Consider the following 17,232-nt stretch of genomic DNA (forward strand, 5'->3'; position numbering starts at 1 on the left):
TAAATTCCACTAGGGAAAAATCTTCTCTGCTCCAGAAGGAGATTCTGCCTTGGCAGCAATTTCGGTGCTTTTCAGTTCACTCTGTTTTAATCAGAAATCTTTCAAGTGTAAGATGTGCTGTAAAACTGATGGGGTACAACCTTGAAAAAGAGATGCCAATAAATAATGGAAGAGACATCTCTGTCCTTGTGTGATATTCTGAGCAGCTGGGCTTCAGCAGCAAGAAGGGACAGAGATGAATTTAGAGGGAAGGGCTGAGTGGGGTCCTAGAAGGGGGAGGGGAAAATGGGAGGTGGAGAGATGTAGTGACAATCTGGGGTTGATAGAAGGGGGAAGAAAGGAGGAAAGAGTAAGTGAGCTGGTGAGAAGGGGGGATGCAAGCAAAATAAGTAATGTGAAAGGTAACATTAACAAATGCTGACAGAAGAAGTACACATTTTGTTCCACAACTGTGTTAGCATCTGACATGAGGAGAGCTGACAGGCACTGCTGTGAACAAAAATCAGTCTGTGATTTTGTTCTCTTAAAGTAAGAAAAACCATTGCTTTTATCACTGCTTCAAAATAAAATATGCATCTGTTGAAAGAAAAATTCTCCAATTCTTGTTTTCATAGCAAAATGGCCAAGCTGGAAGAGTTGGAGGAAATCGATATTAGTGGGAATAAACTGAAAGCCATTCCAACAACCATCATGAACTGCAGACGTATGCACACTGTAATTGCTCACTCCAACTGCATTGAAGTCTTCCCAGAAGTCATGCAGCTTTCTGAAATAAAGGTAAGGAATGAATGTGCTTTGGAAGAAACAAGCATAATGCAATTTTACCAATTCTCTTCTGCCCTTGGGTCTCTCATTGCTGTGGGATAGTATATTCTCAGAGAGTATGGGGATCTGACAACTTCTTTCTCCTCTGAAGTCATAGGCAAAATATTTGCCCTTGTACAGCCTCAGAGTGGAACAAAAGAGGAACCTCAAAATCTGATTTTACACTTACCTTGGTTACACTCTATCTTTTCAGCCAGATAAGTGTTAATTGTCTTCCTCAGTCTGTTTTGATATGACTTAAACATTTGGCAAGAGGTGTGTGTAATTAACTCTTGCTGCCCTGGCTATTGGTTGATTCTGTAGGAATGAACTTTGTTTAGAGCGTGTCTTAAAAACCGCTGAAGCTGCAGAACAGGATAGGCCTCAGGGATAGAGATAGATTTAGGGAGCACAGGATTTGAGTATTTAGGCAATCTACTTTGATTTTCCTAATTGCAGTCATGTTTTGCACAGTGGGAAGATTAGCTAATTTGTCTCCTGTCTTTCTGCAAGTAATTCTGTGCTTTTTCTAACACTTCTTTTTGAGGGAGGCGTTCTTTACTTGACCACACCATGAGTACTACTCCTTGTCTTTTGTGAGCTGAGTTCCTGCTCCTCGCCTGGCTCTAGTGCAGAGCAGTTTGCACTGTGTGCCCTTTCTGCTGGACAGGGCTGGGAGACAGTTGTCTCACAGCATACAGATCTTGTGATACAGCAGAAAAGTCTGTCCTTCTCTGAGGCTGAGAACTGATTACCTATTCAGGGACTCAAAACAACTTAAGTGTCCTTCTGGCACTTTGTGAAGTCAAAAGGCTAAGTTCCCAGCCTGCTGTGTGTGCCTCGGTGTCTGGGGTCATGGAAAGCAGCAGGAGCAATAATTCTGTTGGACAAGCGAGTATATGTAAAGATGAGCTTTGTGGTTTCAGCCAGGAAATCTCAAACAAACGCATGGGTATTTGAATACTCCTCCCTCTTTGGAACAATGGCCAGAGGAAGCAGAGGGCCATTTAGAATCAATCAGAAGTAAAGCCTTTTTTTTTAGAGGAAGAATTGGGGTGGGGGAGTGAGGCTCTGCATGGTAAACATTTCTTTAAAATAAGAGGGTGGTGTTAGCAACAACAAAAATTAATGTAAACATACTGATAGGGAACAGTCACCTTTTTCCTTTTGTTTGTGCATCTTGGGGAAAACGGAATGCTTTATAGAAGTGTCATATTTAAAGGGCTACTTGGCCACATTGAGCAGCAAAATGCTCTTGGAAGAGCTGGCAGTTTCTTCCTGCTGGTTCCCTATGGTTTAGTTCTCTTCAGCAGAAGAAAGAGACGTGGACGTCACTAAGTGTTTTGGGAATGCAGGGATAAGGTGTGGCTTAATCTAGGAGAGCAAAGTGTTCTTTGACTCCACCTTTGTGGAAGGAAAATGCCTGATATCAGTACTGAGGCCTAGGTTTGACTCACAAGAGATGAGTTCATGTAGTTGCCAGATGGGAAGGTGCCTTGTTGGGCATACCTGTCTTCGGGTGATTTCTTTAGCTCAGGACCAGGGTTGGTGTTTATCAGTCTGGAGGTTACGTATGTGCTGCCTGCCTGTATCCATTTCTTCCCCTCACCTGAGCTCCTTCTTAGGTATGGGGCAGCATTCAAAATGTGCCAAAGTGCAGATTTTATTTCTTTACCTATGGATTCGGTCCTTTGATGAAATAAGCTTGTTTGTAGCAAAGCACAAAGTCATCTAGCCTAATGTCACCTCTGTGATTATGTCATATTTGATGATTAATTTTAACTGAAGTGGCATTCACTCTCAACTCCTGGGGAAACTCTGTTACCTGAGGTAATGGCTGTTTTGCTTCTGTATTTAATTAGCCTGAGAAGCTGACATATTATGTTTTTGGTGTCAGTGTCACTGGAACAGTTTGCTGTCTGAAGTGATTTCAGAAGGAAGACTAGTGTAAATGATGATGCTTTTACAATTGCAATAACTCCAGAACTTCAGACACAAGGTCATTTTAAAGATACAATTGTCTCTAAGCCTTTTTTATGCACTACAGTCACTGCTACAGAAGTTGTGTGTTGTCCTCTCTTTTAAAGAGCCAAGTGCACACCTCGGAAATACCTTGCACAATACATTTTTAGGGGATTTATTTTCTTTTATGGCAGGTGTTTGTACTGTCAGAGTTAGGCTTGCCCTGTGCACACTGAAATGTGTTCTGTGAACAGCAGAGTAGCTGGAAGCACTCACACCTGAGTCAGTGCCCCAGCACTCTTCCGTGCAGCTGTTGTGTGACTTCAATTTCCTTGCTTTACAAAAGAAAAAAGCCAAATAGGATAATGTTGGTATGAACACCTTCAGCTACAAGTGGAAATAACCCAAATTCCTTCCAGCCTTGAACACAACAGTTAAAAAGCTGTGAAAGCAGCAGCCTAAGCAGATGCTCCCTGTGAAACCCTGTGTTCCAGCTGGCCCATCCAGTGTAAAATCCTGTGTGCAGTTGCATTTCTTCTGGTGCTGCATGGGTGGGGTGAAACCAGCTTGCATTAAAATAACACAGGAGGAAATTGGGGTAAGATAGGAAATAAACTTTGCTGCTTACCTGTGGAGTAAAACAAGGACTAAATTTCACACAGACCCACAGCAAATGCCTCTTAGCCTGTTCTTCAAACAGCACAAGGTAACACCTAAGAAATTCCAACCTGCTAACTAAAGCATCTTCAGTAGTGCCTAGGGACCAAGAGATCTGCTGTAGAGTGTCGCTGTCTTTGGTGTGCACTGGGCATTTAAGGAGAACAATGAAATTATTGGTGTTTGTACTTTTCATTCCAGCATGGCTCTTCAATCAAATATGTAACTGCATGGAGGTGTTAAACACAGCAAGGCCTGCTGGCAGCTTCCTTAATCTGCAAATTAATTTCTGGGTCTCTGGAAGCAGCAAGGAGTTGTGCAGAGGGAAAAAGCTTGCTGAAATAACTGCTGCTAAGCTGTCTGCTATTTTGTTAGCGTGACCAGTTTAAACTTTGATTTCCTTATCAGGCTTAGATAACGTCAGCAGTTTGTTCTTCATAGATAGTAAAGCCTCCATATTAGACAATCTCAGGATTCAAGATTTGGGTCAGAAATTTTTTATTTTCATTGTGCTTATTTAATAAAGTGTTTGGAGACTGTTCTTTTCCAGGATTTACTAGGTTATCTTATGTCTGCTTCCAGCTCAGGAGCCGATGTCTTTGAGCATACCTACAAAAATGAAAGTGCCTCTCTTGTATTGATGGAAATGACATAATGATCAAAATGTGCCGCTAGAAAAAGTCTCCTTCTGCCCATTTTAGCTCTTTTATTGAAAGTTTCTGAAGTCTTTCACTTTTGCAACTTGAAAGTAGAAAATGGCCTTTCAAAAAGATGTAGATAGTTCTTCTGTCCTCAGTTAAATACTAGTCTGCTCTGTCCTCTCAGAATTACTTTTTTTTCTTTTGGCAGCTTTTGGGACGTACTACACTAGTCATCCTGTAGTAGTTTGGAGATTTGATTTTGTTCTCATATGCCCTATTTTTCCCTGTGTATTGACTTTCATTTGTATATGCAAGTTTAGGCAATGTTTGGAGATTTTATCATTCTAGTGCACTTGTTCTAGCTTATTTGTGCTTAGCTGGTAGATAGCCTGCAAATTTCTTTGTGTTTTGTGTTTTTGAAATGCTTAAACTTTTTTTTCCACTTCTTTTTTCATTGATTTCATATTTAAATACAAATACATCTAATATGACACTAATTAAAACCATATTTAAAACTGCTCCAATATTTTTCCCCCTCTACTCCTCCCTTCCACATACATAAATAACACTGCCTATTTTAATACCCCTCAGTAAATACTGAATTCCTGGGAGCCTGATGCCAGTGGCTTAGAAGCCCCAACTTGTACTTACCTCCATTTCCTTTGTCTATTAAGAGACGGTTTTCATTAATAACATTTTTCTTAATTACTTTGCAAATCCACTGACTATCTCTGTGAAGAGCAGACAAAACTTACTAGTTTTGTAACAAGAGGACACCTGACTAGAGATGGAAATGGAAGGAACATATTTCTAGGTGTCCCAGACATCTGGCAAGATGGCTAAATGCCATGTAAGAATTTCTTTTGTAAGAACCACTTATTTAAATGAATGGTCTTAGGTCTTGATTGCAGCCTTTATTGTTCATGAAACATGCATTACCACATTTAGTCAAAATTTGTATGATCTTGATGACAGCTGAATTCTCTTGCTTTTTTGGCTGCTTTCCTTTTGCAGTGTGTGGACCTGAGCTGCAATGAACTGAGTGAAGTCACATTGCCTGAAAACCTGCCTCCAAAACTGCAGGAGCTGGACCTGACTGGAAATCCCAGATTAGCCCTGGATCACAAAACCCTAGAGCTTCTGAAGTAAGTTCCCTTACAGACTGGGGAAGGAGCAGAACAATTCTAAATGTGAAAACCACAATACGCAGAAGTTCAGTCTCTTTTAAGGAACATGGTTCCCTGTTGCCAGTGGATCAGAAAGTAACAGATTGTGTGAATAGGTCAGAAATTGCTGCTCATCATTGAAGGGGATGACTTTACCCATTTCGGTGCAATTGCTTTCAGCTGTAACTCCTGGAGGGGTCTGCTAGGCTAGTGTGTGACCACTGTTGGGCCAGTTTGATTCCATTTTACTTCTGACATGAGATTCAGCATAAAGATGTATTTTATACCACTGATGAGATGCCATTAACTGCTTACTATATCTTTTTTGTTGCATTCATCCTGCTTGGGTCTGTCTTTGCCACTGTGCTGCTTTTTACCTCTTCACGTATTGTTTCTTGTTCCCCTTCATATCTGTCTGCTTCTGTGCTAGAAATTATGTTTTTTAATATTTAAACTGCTGAAATCTTGCATCTCTCACTCTGCAGAAAAACTGTTTCCTTTGCTTTAGGACCCTCAGTTTCCTTCCTGTTGACCTGTTTGTTTCCTGCCCTGGGGATTTAAGTGTCATCCATAACTGAAATTCCCCAAGTGCTTTGTCCCTTCTTCTGCAGTGTGATGAGGAGCTATTGGAGTAAACCAGATAATCTCTGGACAGTGGTGCTTCCTTGAAATTTTCTTATGTCCTGTAGGAAACTGTACCAGCCCCAAGTTTCCTTCTAAGTCTCTTTTATTCTTAAACATTGAGTGGTTCCAAGGAGGATTGATTTACTTTTTAGGGGTTGAGCAGTTACTTCGTGTTGTTTGCTTTTAAATGGTTAAGATCAGACAGTGGAGTAGTAACCCTCATCTGTTGTGCAAGTAAGGGAAATTTACAGTGTGAGTTTACTTTAGATTTTCAAAATACAGGTGGAAATTGGAGTAATGATGATTTCTCACAGATAAAAACAAGAGTCCATGTTCTGCAGCAGACAGTGAAAAGAGGGGCATGCCTTTGTTTTAAGAGTTGCTCTGTTGCATACAGGAAATCTTCCTGAAGAAGAAGTTTGTAATATTCCTCTGGTTCATGGGAAAGAAGATGTATATGTTTTATAGAATTAATGAATGGTGTCAAAACTTTGTGAAAGATCAGCTTTTCTTGTATAACCCAGCAGACAAGATGGGCACACATCCTCTGGCCATGTTAGAATTCAGATGTTGTGCATGGTAGCATTCTTGTACAAGTTCAGATTCTAAGTAGTTAAAGGGTAGTGTGGCCCAGTTATCTAATGTATTTTCACTGCCATAAGTAGGGTCCTTATCTCACAGGAAACTTTTCCCTCCTGCATGTGCATTTTCCTTGCTATTTGTTTTGGCCTTGGCAGTGCGGGTGGGATTTCTGTTTGTTTGTTGGGTGGGTTTTTTTTGTTTGGGGGTGGGATTTTTTGTTTGTTTTGGAGGGGAGGTGTATGTATGTGTTTTGTTTGGGAGTTTTTTTAGGGGTTTTTTTGTTGTGAGACTTACTGGGGTTTTTTTTTTAGTTTTGGGTTTTTTAAAAAATTAATTATTCCTAAAACCACAGGTCTGTTCTGTTCACTGGTGTTCATTAGGCACAATCAGGTGCTTCAGGCCTCCTGAGGGGTTTCTCAGTGTCTTGATATGCTACCCTTACTTTTATGGTATACTGCTATAATTGACTGTGAGGGAGGAAGTGCTTCTTTCACTTGATTTTTGTGGCAGGCACAAAAATACTTGTGCACTTGGTACTTTTTATATCCTGCTCCTGCATGTGAAAGGCAGCTCTCCATCTGTGCCCTGGCAGAATTCAAGCAGGTAGTAGGTTAATATGTATTCTCAGTGCTGGTGAGAAGAGTCCTGTCACGCATGCTTGCTTTTTTAGTACGTATGGAGATCTTAAAGGAAGCTTGCATACTTGGGAGGATGTTGCCAAGTGATTTGTTGGATGTAAGAATTTTCATTAGCAATTAAAATGAAAAAGAAGAAAAAAAAAAAGTTGCTGTTACTCTGATATTTAGGAGATAGCATCTGGTTCAAATGCAACAGTCATTTTAAATTAAGGGGAAAATAAGCCAGACTGTCCAGGAGCCTTAGCCTGTATTGCCCGCATAGGATGTTCTGCTGGGTATCATTCCCTTCAGGATAGGTGGTCTCTTTGTACTGGTGCCCCTAAGGAGGCTGGAACCAGTGTGTTGAGGTAGCTTTTTTTCTTCACCACTTCTGGGAAGCCTTGAGACAACTCTGGGTCCTTGGCCTGCCCAGGAGCCACTGGTCAGTCAACCCAGTTAAAAAAGAAGCAAACAAACTTTTGCAACCCAGGTTCCTCTGCCCTGGAGATGAATATCTTGTATGAGAAGTCTGCAAAGAAAGCGTGTTTGCTGATGTGTGCCCTGCTTTGCAGGTGCAACAGAATTAAAATTTCTGCTGCTTTGGAAGAGATCCAGGTTTCCAGTTTGATTTGGGGTTAGTTAAACATCTTTAATAGTCATGGCAAGATGTTTGCCTCCTATTTGTCACACAGAGGGCTGCAAAACCAAGAACTTAAAACACAAGTGGTTCCAACATTATTTATGTAATTTGTTGGCTTTTAGTCTGCCCTCACTGATGTACATCCTGGCTATTAATGTAAAAAGAAATCAAACTGGATGTGACAGTACTTTAGGTTATTTGAGGAGGGCTTTGCAATGTAGAAAAGACATTCCTGTGTGTTCAGGTCAGGTGGGGATTTAGAGGAAAAACGAATGCTCAGAGTGAACAGTTAGACCTTTCTGCTTGTGTCCTTTTATGTTTCATTTGGTTCATGAAAGGTTTGGGTGCCTTTGAAGTGTCTGCAGCATGTGGGGAGCTCGCTTTTCCTGCCTTTGGAAGAGAGCAGTAGGGAGCAAGGGGTAGGTCATCTCTCCCCAGCAAAGCAGGGCTGTGAAGAGAAGAGTATAAACAGAGAGGGCTGGGCCCTTTTTAAGTCTTTACTATGCTCCAGGAGATACTTGAAATTCAGGCTGAAGGCTATGTTGGTAGTAAATTGGAGGGTAGAGGATCAAGGGCCTATGAAAATTGGAGTGCACAACTGGGGAATGCAGAAGGGCTATGCCTGCTGTCAGGACCACAGGCTGGCTCTTGCAGGTTGGTGCAGGATCAGGATAGAGCTGATTTCTGTTTTGTGGGTGTTTTCATGAAAGGCTGTTACTACATGTTATTCCTAAACATTTTTTTTTCCATTTAGGGGATGCTGCGGGTCATACAGGAGATTTCATTTGAGTACAATGAAAAGAGCACAGATACTTGTTTAAATGACTGAGAGAGACATTCAAGTTTAAAAAGTCACTTCGCTGTACTGGCTTTCATCAAACTAGTGGCAAATTCCTACAGGGCCTGGTTTGAACCAAATAGCTCAGGGGTGAAGGCAGGGGAACACAGGCCAGCTAAGCAAAGTAGTGCAGCTGAGACCCCCCTCATAGAGGCTCAGTTATTGTTGGTTGTCCCTTTACACCACATCAAGGCAACCACTTCAGATGTCCTGCTTGGTTTTCTACTATTAACTGTGCAACTAGGAACTGGGAGAGAAGAAAGCGTGTTCTTTTCACATTTTAAGTTGGATCATGTCAGGAGCTCCATCCATTGCATCTCTCCCTTTCCCTTCTCCTTGCAGCAATATCCGGTGCTTCAAGATTGACCAGCCCTCGGCGGGCGACGCTTCGGGAGCGCCGGCGGTGTGGAGTCACGGCTACACGGAGGCGTCCGGCGTCAAGAACAAGTACGGCCTGCCACGGGTCTTGTTGGGCAAGCGCCTCTGTGCCGAGACAGAGAGATCCTTTCCTCAGTGGAAGTTCTGGGGACGTTTTAGGCCTTGCAGAGGCCAAGCCACGTCTCTCCATTTGTGTGCTGAGCTCTCCTGCCTCGCTCTCCCCTTGGGTCTTTTTAAGGGAAGTTGCTAAGATACAAGGGGAGCCGACACACTTGGTCTATGCAAGACTGTATTACTTGCAAAAGATCTGAGTGTTCAAAAGCATTTTCCTCTTCGAAAAGCTTCTTTATCTTCAACCCAAGGATGTTTACCAAGCAAATCAGAGATACTAAAGGAGAGACAGAATGACCAAAACTCTGAATATTCATAAAGTGTGGCGCTCCTGTGACTAAGGCAGCACTTGACAAATAATGTACCAAGAGTCTGCTAGTCTCTGTGTTGCTGGCAATGTGATGAATCTTTCTTTGTTCCTCAAATACCTTTTTTAGAAATCTTCTGCTACCTAGGTTTCCAGCAAGCCTTTCCTAACTCTTAACTGATTTAACACACAACTTGGTCATCAGCAGGCTAGATCCCAAGGTTGGCTTTTGGAGCAGCAAGTGCAGTTTAAATTGGTGTTGTTTCAGAGATACTTTCCCTCCCTTATTTTATTAGTAAGGGACTTGCTTACGTGCTGAAAAGGAGGAAGAATCCTTAGGGCTTGGCTTGAACTTCAAGTGTAGTTCTCTCCATGTCTTAGCACTGTTGGTGGGCCTGACTCGTCCCCACAGCTCAGAAAGCAGTCCTGAAACACCTGTGAGCAGAGGTGGTGAAAGCTCAGGCTGGGCTGCATCTCTCTGGTCAAAATGACAAGTTGAGAAACTAGTAGTGGGATAGAACCGCTGATGTTTTCCTGCTTTGTTTTTTCCCTAGGCTGTGTGTGGCAGCACTTTCAGCCAACAACTTCTGTGACAACCGGGAGGCCCTTTACGGTGTGTTTGATGGGGACCGCAATGTGGAGGTGCCCTATCTGCTGCAGTGCACGATGAGCGACATCCTGGCAGAAGAGCTGCAGAAAACAAAGAATGAGGAGGAATACATGATCAACACTTTCATCGTTATGCAGAGGTGAGTCTTGTATCTGAAGCTTTTCTACCTTGTCTGTGCTTACGGTGCAGTTTCTTTGCTTTTGGGTCAGGCACCTGCACTTGCTTAACAAAAATGTGAGAGTAAGAAAAGAGCCTTGGTACCTAGTTACAGTGTTTCCTTTTATTGCTTGTTTTGTGAATATTGCCTCAGTTCCTTTCGGGTGTGGGGAGAAAAACCCCAGCACCTTTCCAACCAAAAAAAAAAAAATCCCAACCCATCTGCAAAGTTATTAAAATGCTCATGACTAATGGTGCTTGAAGCTTTATTCGTTTTTGGTATCTTCTCCAAGTCTTAAGGTTTACAGTCAGTCATAACTAAGTCAGCAATATGAATGTCTTGATCATTGTTTTAAACTTCCTTGCTACAACTTCCTGCAAAGCCTGAAATCATTCTTTCTGTTTCTGTGTACCAGTTCAGGTTATTTAAGGCTACACAAATATTTAAAACACATAGTCTGACTTCTTAGAAATCCCTTTGGCTTTTGAATATTATTTGAGCAGGACCCATCCAGAGAGCTTGTGATACAATAGCTGTGAGTGTAATAGTAGTTCTGTGTAGGTGTTTGGAAACCGTGTGTGCTGTTCTGGACAGAAGAAGAAATTGTGCCTAGGGAGACACTGGATGAAGGGGGAGTATGAAGGGAATTGAACAGAGGAGAGTGAAGAGGTCAGGGAAACAGAGGGGAAAGCAAACAAGCAGCTTAGAGACTGAGTAAATGGCTCAAATTAAAAGTAGCGTTGCTTATCATTGAATTGTTGCACCCTTGGAAAGGAAAAATACTGAAGTTGGTGTATTGGGAAAGACAGGGAAGCAGTAGGGTGGCATTGAATCTTACAAACACAAGGGAAAAAACCCTTCCTTCCCATAATTGCTTATAACAGTGCCTCAGACTGCTAACTGAGAAGGTGGTTGCTATATACTTAAAAGATTCAAAAATAATAAATTTGAGTGTTGAAAGTACTTATTAAGTGGTTTTGTTTGCTACTAGTGCAATTTACGAGAAATGTCATTCCCACAAAAAGCTCCTTTTTTTCCCTTGTTTTTTTTCCTTTGGGTCTCAAATCAAAATCAGCTGACCACTTCTTTGGAAAACCAGATAATATTAATCCCAGTTGCATTTAGCCATTCACTGATGCTTACAGATGATACGTAGCACTCCTAGAGTATATTTGTAAAAAAATAATGTGGAAAGCACATTGAGGCTTGGTTGCAAATTTAGTTATCCGTTCTGTCCCCAGGATTTTGAATCTAAAGTTCTTACTAGCTATACCTAGCCTTAACAAAAATATTAGTAATTAGCTTTCTAATTACTATAGGAGTAAGACCCTGATAAACAAGCTATTGGGAAGGATGGGGTTTTTTCACAGTCTAATATTGAAATTAATTTACATTTTAATGGCAGGCTTCTGAAAACTTCAATTTTATCCATAGTTTTTTTTCCTGCTGTGGCTTCCAATGAAAAAGCAGGCTTAAACATTTCTAAAAACTTTTTTAACAGGTTAGTATCTGACAGTATAAATGAAAAATATACCTTCTTAGAGTGGAATTCACAGTCATTGTGATTTTTTTTTTTTGTTTTAATTTGATAACTTTTAAGGGCATTTATCCTGAACACATCACAAAACAGTAAACCTCTGCCTTTTGCTTTTGCTCAAAAGTTAATCTTTTTTACAGTCAGAATTATTATTTTTATTATAAGACCTATAGCTTCAGAAGACAAAACTCTATCTCACCTTTAAAACAAGTTTTCTTTTTTCTAAAATTGAGCATATTTGAGTATCTGCATATCTGAGAACAACAGCCTGCCTGAGAGTTGCATGTGGGATCCCTGCAGTGCTGCTGCTGTAGTGTCAGTGTCTTCTGTGGAGACTTTTGTTTCTGTCCCAGTGATCCAATAGAGGCAGTGCCCCAAATGCTTCTGGTTGTGGAACAGTGGCTGTTTCTCCGTAGTGTCCCTAATACTTGTTTTCCAATTAAAGAACAATCACTGTTTTGTTTAAATTCCAGGAAACTTGGAACAGCTGGACAGAAACTTGGAGGCTCTGCTGTCCTTTGCCATATAAAACATGATCCCATGGACCCTGGTGGATGCTTCACGCTGACCTCAGCAAACGTGGGGAAGTGCCAAACCGTTCTCTGCCGGAACGGGAAACCTCTGCCTTTGTCCAGGTGTTACGTGATGAGCTGTGAAGAAGAGCTGAAGAGGATTAAGCAGCATAAGGCCATTATCACAGAGGTTAGAGAACAGCTGGGCACTGTTGCAACTTGCAGCTTCTTTGAAGAGCATTTGCACAGCAGTGCATGAAATTACATGTTGATATTAGTAACCTCTAGGAGGTGGTGTTCATGGTGTGGGTTCCTCAGCTGCACTTTTTCTTTCAAGGTGATTCATCCCATGCAGTCAAATTGCTTTTCCATTCCACTGCCATGCTGGATTTTGATTAGCTTTTAAGAGTGAGCAGCTGTGAGCATGTTGCATTGAAACAGGAAAGCAGATACTCTCTTTCTAATGAGAGAGGAATTGCTGTGTTGGAACTGTCATGGAGAGCTTTTCCAATTAAAAAGGATAAGAGGGCAGAGCACTTGGAGGAATGCCATCCTTCCCTTAGGAGACTCCGTGCTCCTGGCAGGCTGACTTTGCTGTCTGAGCTATGTTCCCAGAACTGCCCTTTGACAGGCTGCTCTTGAAGAGAGCACTTGCCCAAAAGGAAAACTCACCCTGTGCTCAGCTGAACCATGAGAGAGGAGAAAATTATTTGTTCCTTTCTTAGAAGCTTGAAGCCACTGCTGTCGGTTTTGCTTTGCCTTGTGTAACACATGCAGAGGAATAGATAAATATTGAATCCTTGTAATGGTGAGGGAAAGGGCAGAAACCTCCCTGCTGTGTGCCTGAGAGCAGGGTGGGCATGTGTGTGTGGAGTAAGTCATATGCCTGTTGATCTTGCCTGGGAAAGGTGAGGGCTGGGATCTCAAACGTGACAATTTGAAAGGAAATCACTCAAACATAGTGTGCATCATGGAGGCACGCTCATTCTGTGGCTCCATAGAGGAAAAGGGAAATTTCTGGGCTGAATCTTCAGATGACTCACGGATTTCATGCACACTGATGGTTTATCACTGCTGTCAGCTTTCTAATGGGAAAGGTAACAAGCTGACACGGGGGCTTTTTTTTTCTTTTGAGTGATTTTAAAAAGGAAGCTTTTTAGTCTTGGTTCACTTTTTTGTGGTTATCTGCTTTACAATAACCCCTTTGGACCCAAAGAATGTAAATCCTCACCTTTGCTGTTCTTCTTGAATACACAATTAGCAGGGTGCAGCCATCCCCAGCAGGTTGACAGATAGCCAGACCTGCTGTTTCAGACACTTGCTCTGCTTATTCTGGCTGCTTGGATTCTAACCAGGACAGGATTCTGAGATTTGGACGTGCATGGGATTCTTTTCTCAAATGCGTCCCTTTTTACTGATGTTATCCCTTCAGATACTACTCCTCCTCCCTTTGGAAATGTCATATCTAAGTGGAAATGTAGTAAGTAATTGGGGCGTGTAAAACATTTCACTACAACTCAGCTGACTGAGAAATGCAGACTTGCTCTCTGCTACCTTTGCCTGGCATGCTTAATTTAAAGGGTTTTTAAAAATGAACTTTGGTTTCTAAAGTGATGAGCCAAGGTGAAACCTACAATTGTTAGAGCTGCAAGAGAAGACTTGTAGCTGAATGACCTCCCCTATATCAAATGTGTGTTGCTTTGCTCTGTCTAAAGCCAGATACCGTGGGTGGAGGAGGGAGAAGTGTGACTCACTGGTTAAAGATTTGTCCAGTTGGCTCTTGCAGCTGCAGGAGCAGAATAGATGGCTCTTTGTTGCAGCCTTCTGCTTTGTTGGTCTGTGCATAGGTGGTGCCGATGACAAATCAGTCGGGTGTAGGAGGTGCAGCGCAGGATTGCAAACCAGCCCCTGCTGTGCTCTAATCCCAGCTCTGTCAGCCCCTTGCAAGTCACTTTGCTTGTCTGTCTCCTTGTCTGTGCATGGCAGTGTTGGGGGTACTGCAAAAACAGCCATCAGTAGAATACAAGGAGAGGCAAGTACTGTATATCCTTGTCAGTCTTGTTGGCAACTTCCTGTCCTTTCTAATTTCAGGATGGCAAAGTGAATGGTGTGACAGATTCAACAAGAATCTTGGGGTACACCTTCCTTCACCCAAGCGTTGTGCCGCGTCCTCACGTCCAGTCCATCACCTTAACTCCACAAGATGAGTTCTTCATTCTGGGGAGCAAGGGGCTGTGGGACAGCCTCTCGATGGATGAAGCAGTTGAGGCCGTCAGAAACGTGCCTGATGCGCTGGCGGCCGCCAAGAAGCTTTGCACTTTGGCCCAGAGTTACGGCTGCAACGACAGCATCAGCGCCGTCGTGGTTCAGCTCAATGTGACGGAGGACAGCTTCTGCTGCTGTGAGCTCAATGGAGTTCCCCCCCCCAGCCCAGGCATCTTCCCGCAGTCTGTCAACGTGGTCATCAAGGACAGGCCCGCAGACGCGCTCGGGATGCCATCATCGAGCAGCGGCATGGCTTCGGAAATCAGCAGCGAGATCTCCACCTCGGAAATGAGCAGCGAGGTGGGGTCCACAGCCTCGGACGAGCCTCCCCAGGTGGCCATGAACGAGAGCAGCCCGGCGTACCCGGGGGAGCAGCGCTGCATGCTGCACCCTGTCTGCCTGTCCAACTCCTTCCAGCGGCAGCTCTCCAGCGCCACCTTCTCCAGCGCCTTCTCCGACAACGGCCTTGACAGCGACGACGAGGAGCCCATCGAGGGCGTGTTCACCAACGGCAGCCGCGTGGAGGTGGAGGTGGACATCCACTGCAGCCGAGCGAAGGAGAAGCAGCTTCTCCAAGTGCCAGTGGAAGCCAGTGATGAAGGTATCGTCATCAGTGCCAATGAAGATGAGCCTGGCCTTCCCAGGAAAGCTGAATATTCCACCGTGGGCACAATAGGGCGCCGGCGGGGCAACGGCTCCGTGGCACCACATGAGAGGAGCCATAACTTAATTGAAGTTGCGACGGATGCGCCACTCAGAAAAACCGGGGGCTACTTTGCAGCTCCAGCACAACCTGATCCTGATGACCAGTTCATCATCCCACCAGAGCTTGAAGAAGAAGTCAAGGAGATTATGAAGCAGCACCAGGAACAGCAACAACAACAACAACAGCAGCAACAGCAGCAGAGGCAGTATCCGATGGACCACCTGGCAGACTATTACGACACACCACTATGACCCACTCTATTTACTGTTCAGAAATAAACTAACAAATAAGGAGACTTGACTGTGAGACCCAGTGGGCTTGCATTACAGCAGGGGTTTTCCTTATCCTTTTTCCTTTATATACTTCCTTATCCTGCCACTACAGATAACTGCAGCTTTTCAGTTTGTTAGGTTTAATATTCATTGACTTTCTTCTAGAGACGCTTGACTGGTAAAGTTTAAAATAGATAACCCTCCCTTAACATATCAAGTGTAAAAACAGGAAAACAAAAACAAAAACAAAAACAAAAAAAAAAAAAAAGAAAAAGGTTTAATATATTGCTGAGAAACAGATGATGATGTAATATTTTTTAAAATGGCTTGTTTGTTTTGTTCGAAAAGCAGGGCAGTAGCCAGTGCTAAATGATTTAAGTAATATTGTAATACTGTATTTCTTTGAGAGAAAAGGCTTTTTTTGGTCTTGAAAATGATAGACATTTGTAGAATATGGAGACTAACTCCTAGGAGTTGCTTTACTCTTTCAGGTGACTTAAGTCACTGAGATTCACTAATTTTCTCTGAGAGAACAGTTGATTGGGAAATTCCTGTAAATAGCTCAGTGTTGTATAGTGATGCTTACATGTTTTGTAGCCTTGGCATTAAGGACACAACCTGAAAAACTGACCTTTTTTTCTTAAGCAACTCTTTGGGCCATGGTCATTAAGCGTAATGGACTGTGTGGCTGTGTACAAGTTAGCTAGAGCCCAGGTGGTGTAGACTGTTCAAAGAAACCCACTTTTTCCTCCGGTCTCTTTCTTTCCTTACTTTTACAGACACGTTTTGTTTGTGTTCCTTACTGCTGCCACAACCAGCATGATTGTATAGAGCTCATTTGCTGTAGAACATTTACATACCAAGAGTTATATTAAAGCCGAATGCACAGATGAACATGTCATAATTTTTGTTATAATAAATATGAAATTTACACCTGATGTCTGCTTTTATGTCTGACTAGCTGAGCAGCAGCTCTCAAACAGCAGCTTGCTGTGGTTCCTCAGCGTGCTGCTTAGTTAAATCAAGAAGTGTTGAAACTTTTTCAGCTCGATCACACTTTTACACTAACTGCAGAAGCTCACTTGTACTTTCAGAATTCAAAGGTTGTGCAAAGTGGCCTTTAAAAGATACAAACCAACTCTCTGAGGAATTGACCTCTTCCTTTTTTCCTTTCTCGGTACTAATTCAGCACTATTGATTTGCCCTTTGCCACAGTATTGACAATGCCAGAAGACTGAAGAGGAGCGGTGTGCTCTGGCTCTGTCCCACCGGGACTGAGTGACTGAAGATAGAAATGATGAAGGGATAACAAAAGGTAGAAGGAAAGCATTGGATACTGAGAAAAGAGAGAAAATATGAGGAGAAGGCAAGAAAGTGAATTTAAAACTACCTGTGTAAATTTGCTCCAGTGTGCTGCATGAACATGAGTTCAATGGCAATCAGACTTTGGTAGCAAAGGGGCATCTTTTTGGGATTCCTGTGGGAAAGGAGCAATGTCCTTTCTCAGTATTGCCCCCAGCCAACTGCTCCGTTTTACTTCTGATTCTTTAAATGCTGAATTAGTGTGCAGTCATGACAGTGTCTTGTCCCTTCTTGGCATTTGGTCTGTATTTGAGAAGAGGACTGTGGTGACAGGCTGTTGTCCTTATTCTGTTCTAGGGTGAAATAGCCAAGTTAGAACAGGATTGCTGTTAACAAAGATTTTTAGTTACTTTTCCTTAATAACAATAATGACAGAGGAGCAAACATTAAAATACCTGATTTGATAAATGTTTATAGCACTGTCTACTGTAGTTCTAGAAGATTGTACTTCATTGTAATTTGAGCTTCAAAATATCTCTTTCTT

General features: G+C 42.5%; 1 protein-coding gene across 1 annotated transcript in view; it reads left to right on the forward strand.

The window, feature by feature from the left end:
• PHLPP1 (PH domain and leucine rich repeat protein phosphatase 1) overlaps nt 1-16,324 on the forward strand; it is a 136,108-nt gene extending 119,784 nt beyond the window's left edge. Inside the window, exons 12-17 of the mRNA XM_063400800.1 lie at nt 615-777; nt 5,079-5,209; nt 8,874-8,978; nt 9,882-10,076; nt 12,105-12,333; nt 14,235-16,324. Coding sequence (XP_063256870.1) covers nt 615-777; nt 5,079-5,209; nt 8,874-8,978; nt 9,882-10,076; nt 12,105-12,333; nt 14,235-15,365 — 1,954 coding nt within the window. The 3' untranslated portion in view covers nt 15,366-16,324. The remainder of the gene's footprint in view (nt 1-614; nt 778-5,078; nt 5,210-8,873; nt 8,979-9,881; nt 10,077-12,104; nt 12,334-14,234) is intronic.
• Nucleotides 16,325-17,232: the final 908 nt, after the last annotated feature.

This window comes from Prinia subflava, chromosome 1, assembly GCF_021018805.1.
Source record: "Prinia subflava isolate CZ2003 ecotype Zambia chromosome 1, Cam_Psub_1.2, whole genome shotgun sequence".
NCBI classification, from domain to species: Eukaryota; Metazoa; Chordata; class Aves; order Passeriformes; family Cisticolidae; genus Prinia; species Prinia subflava.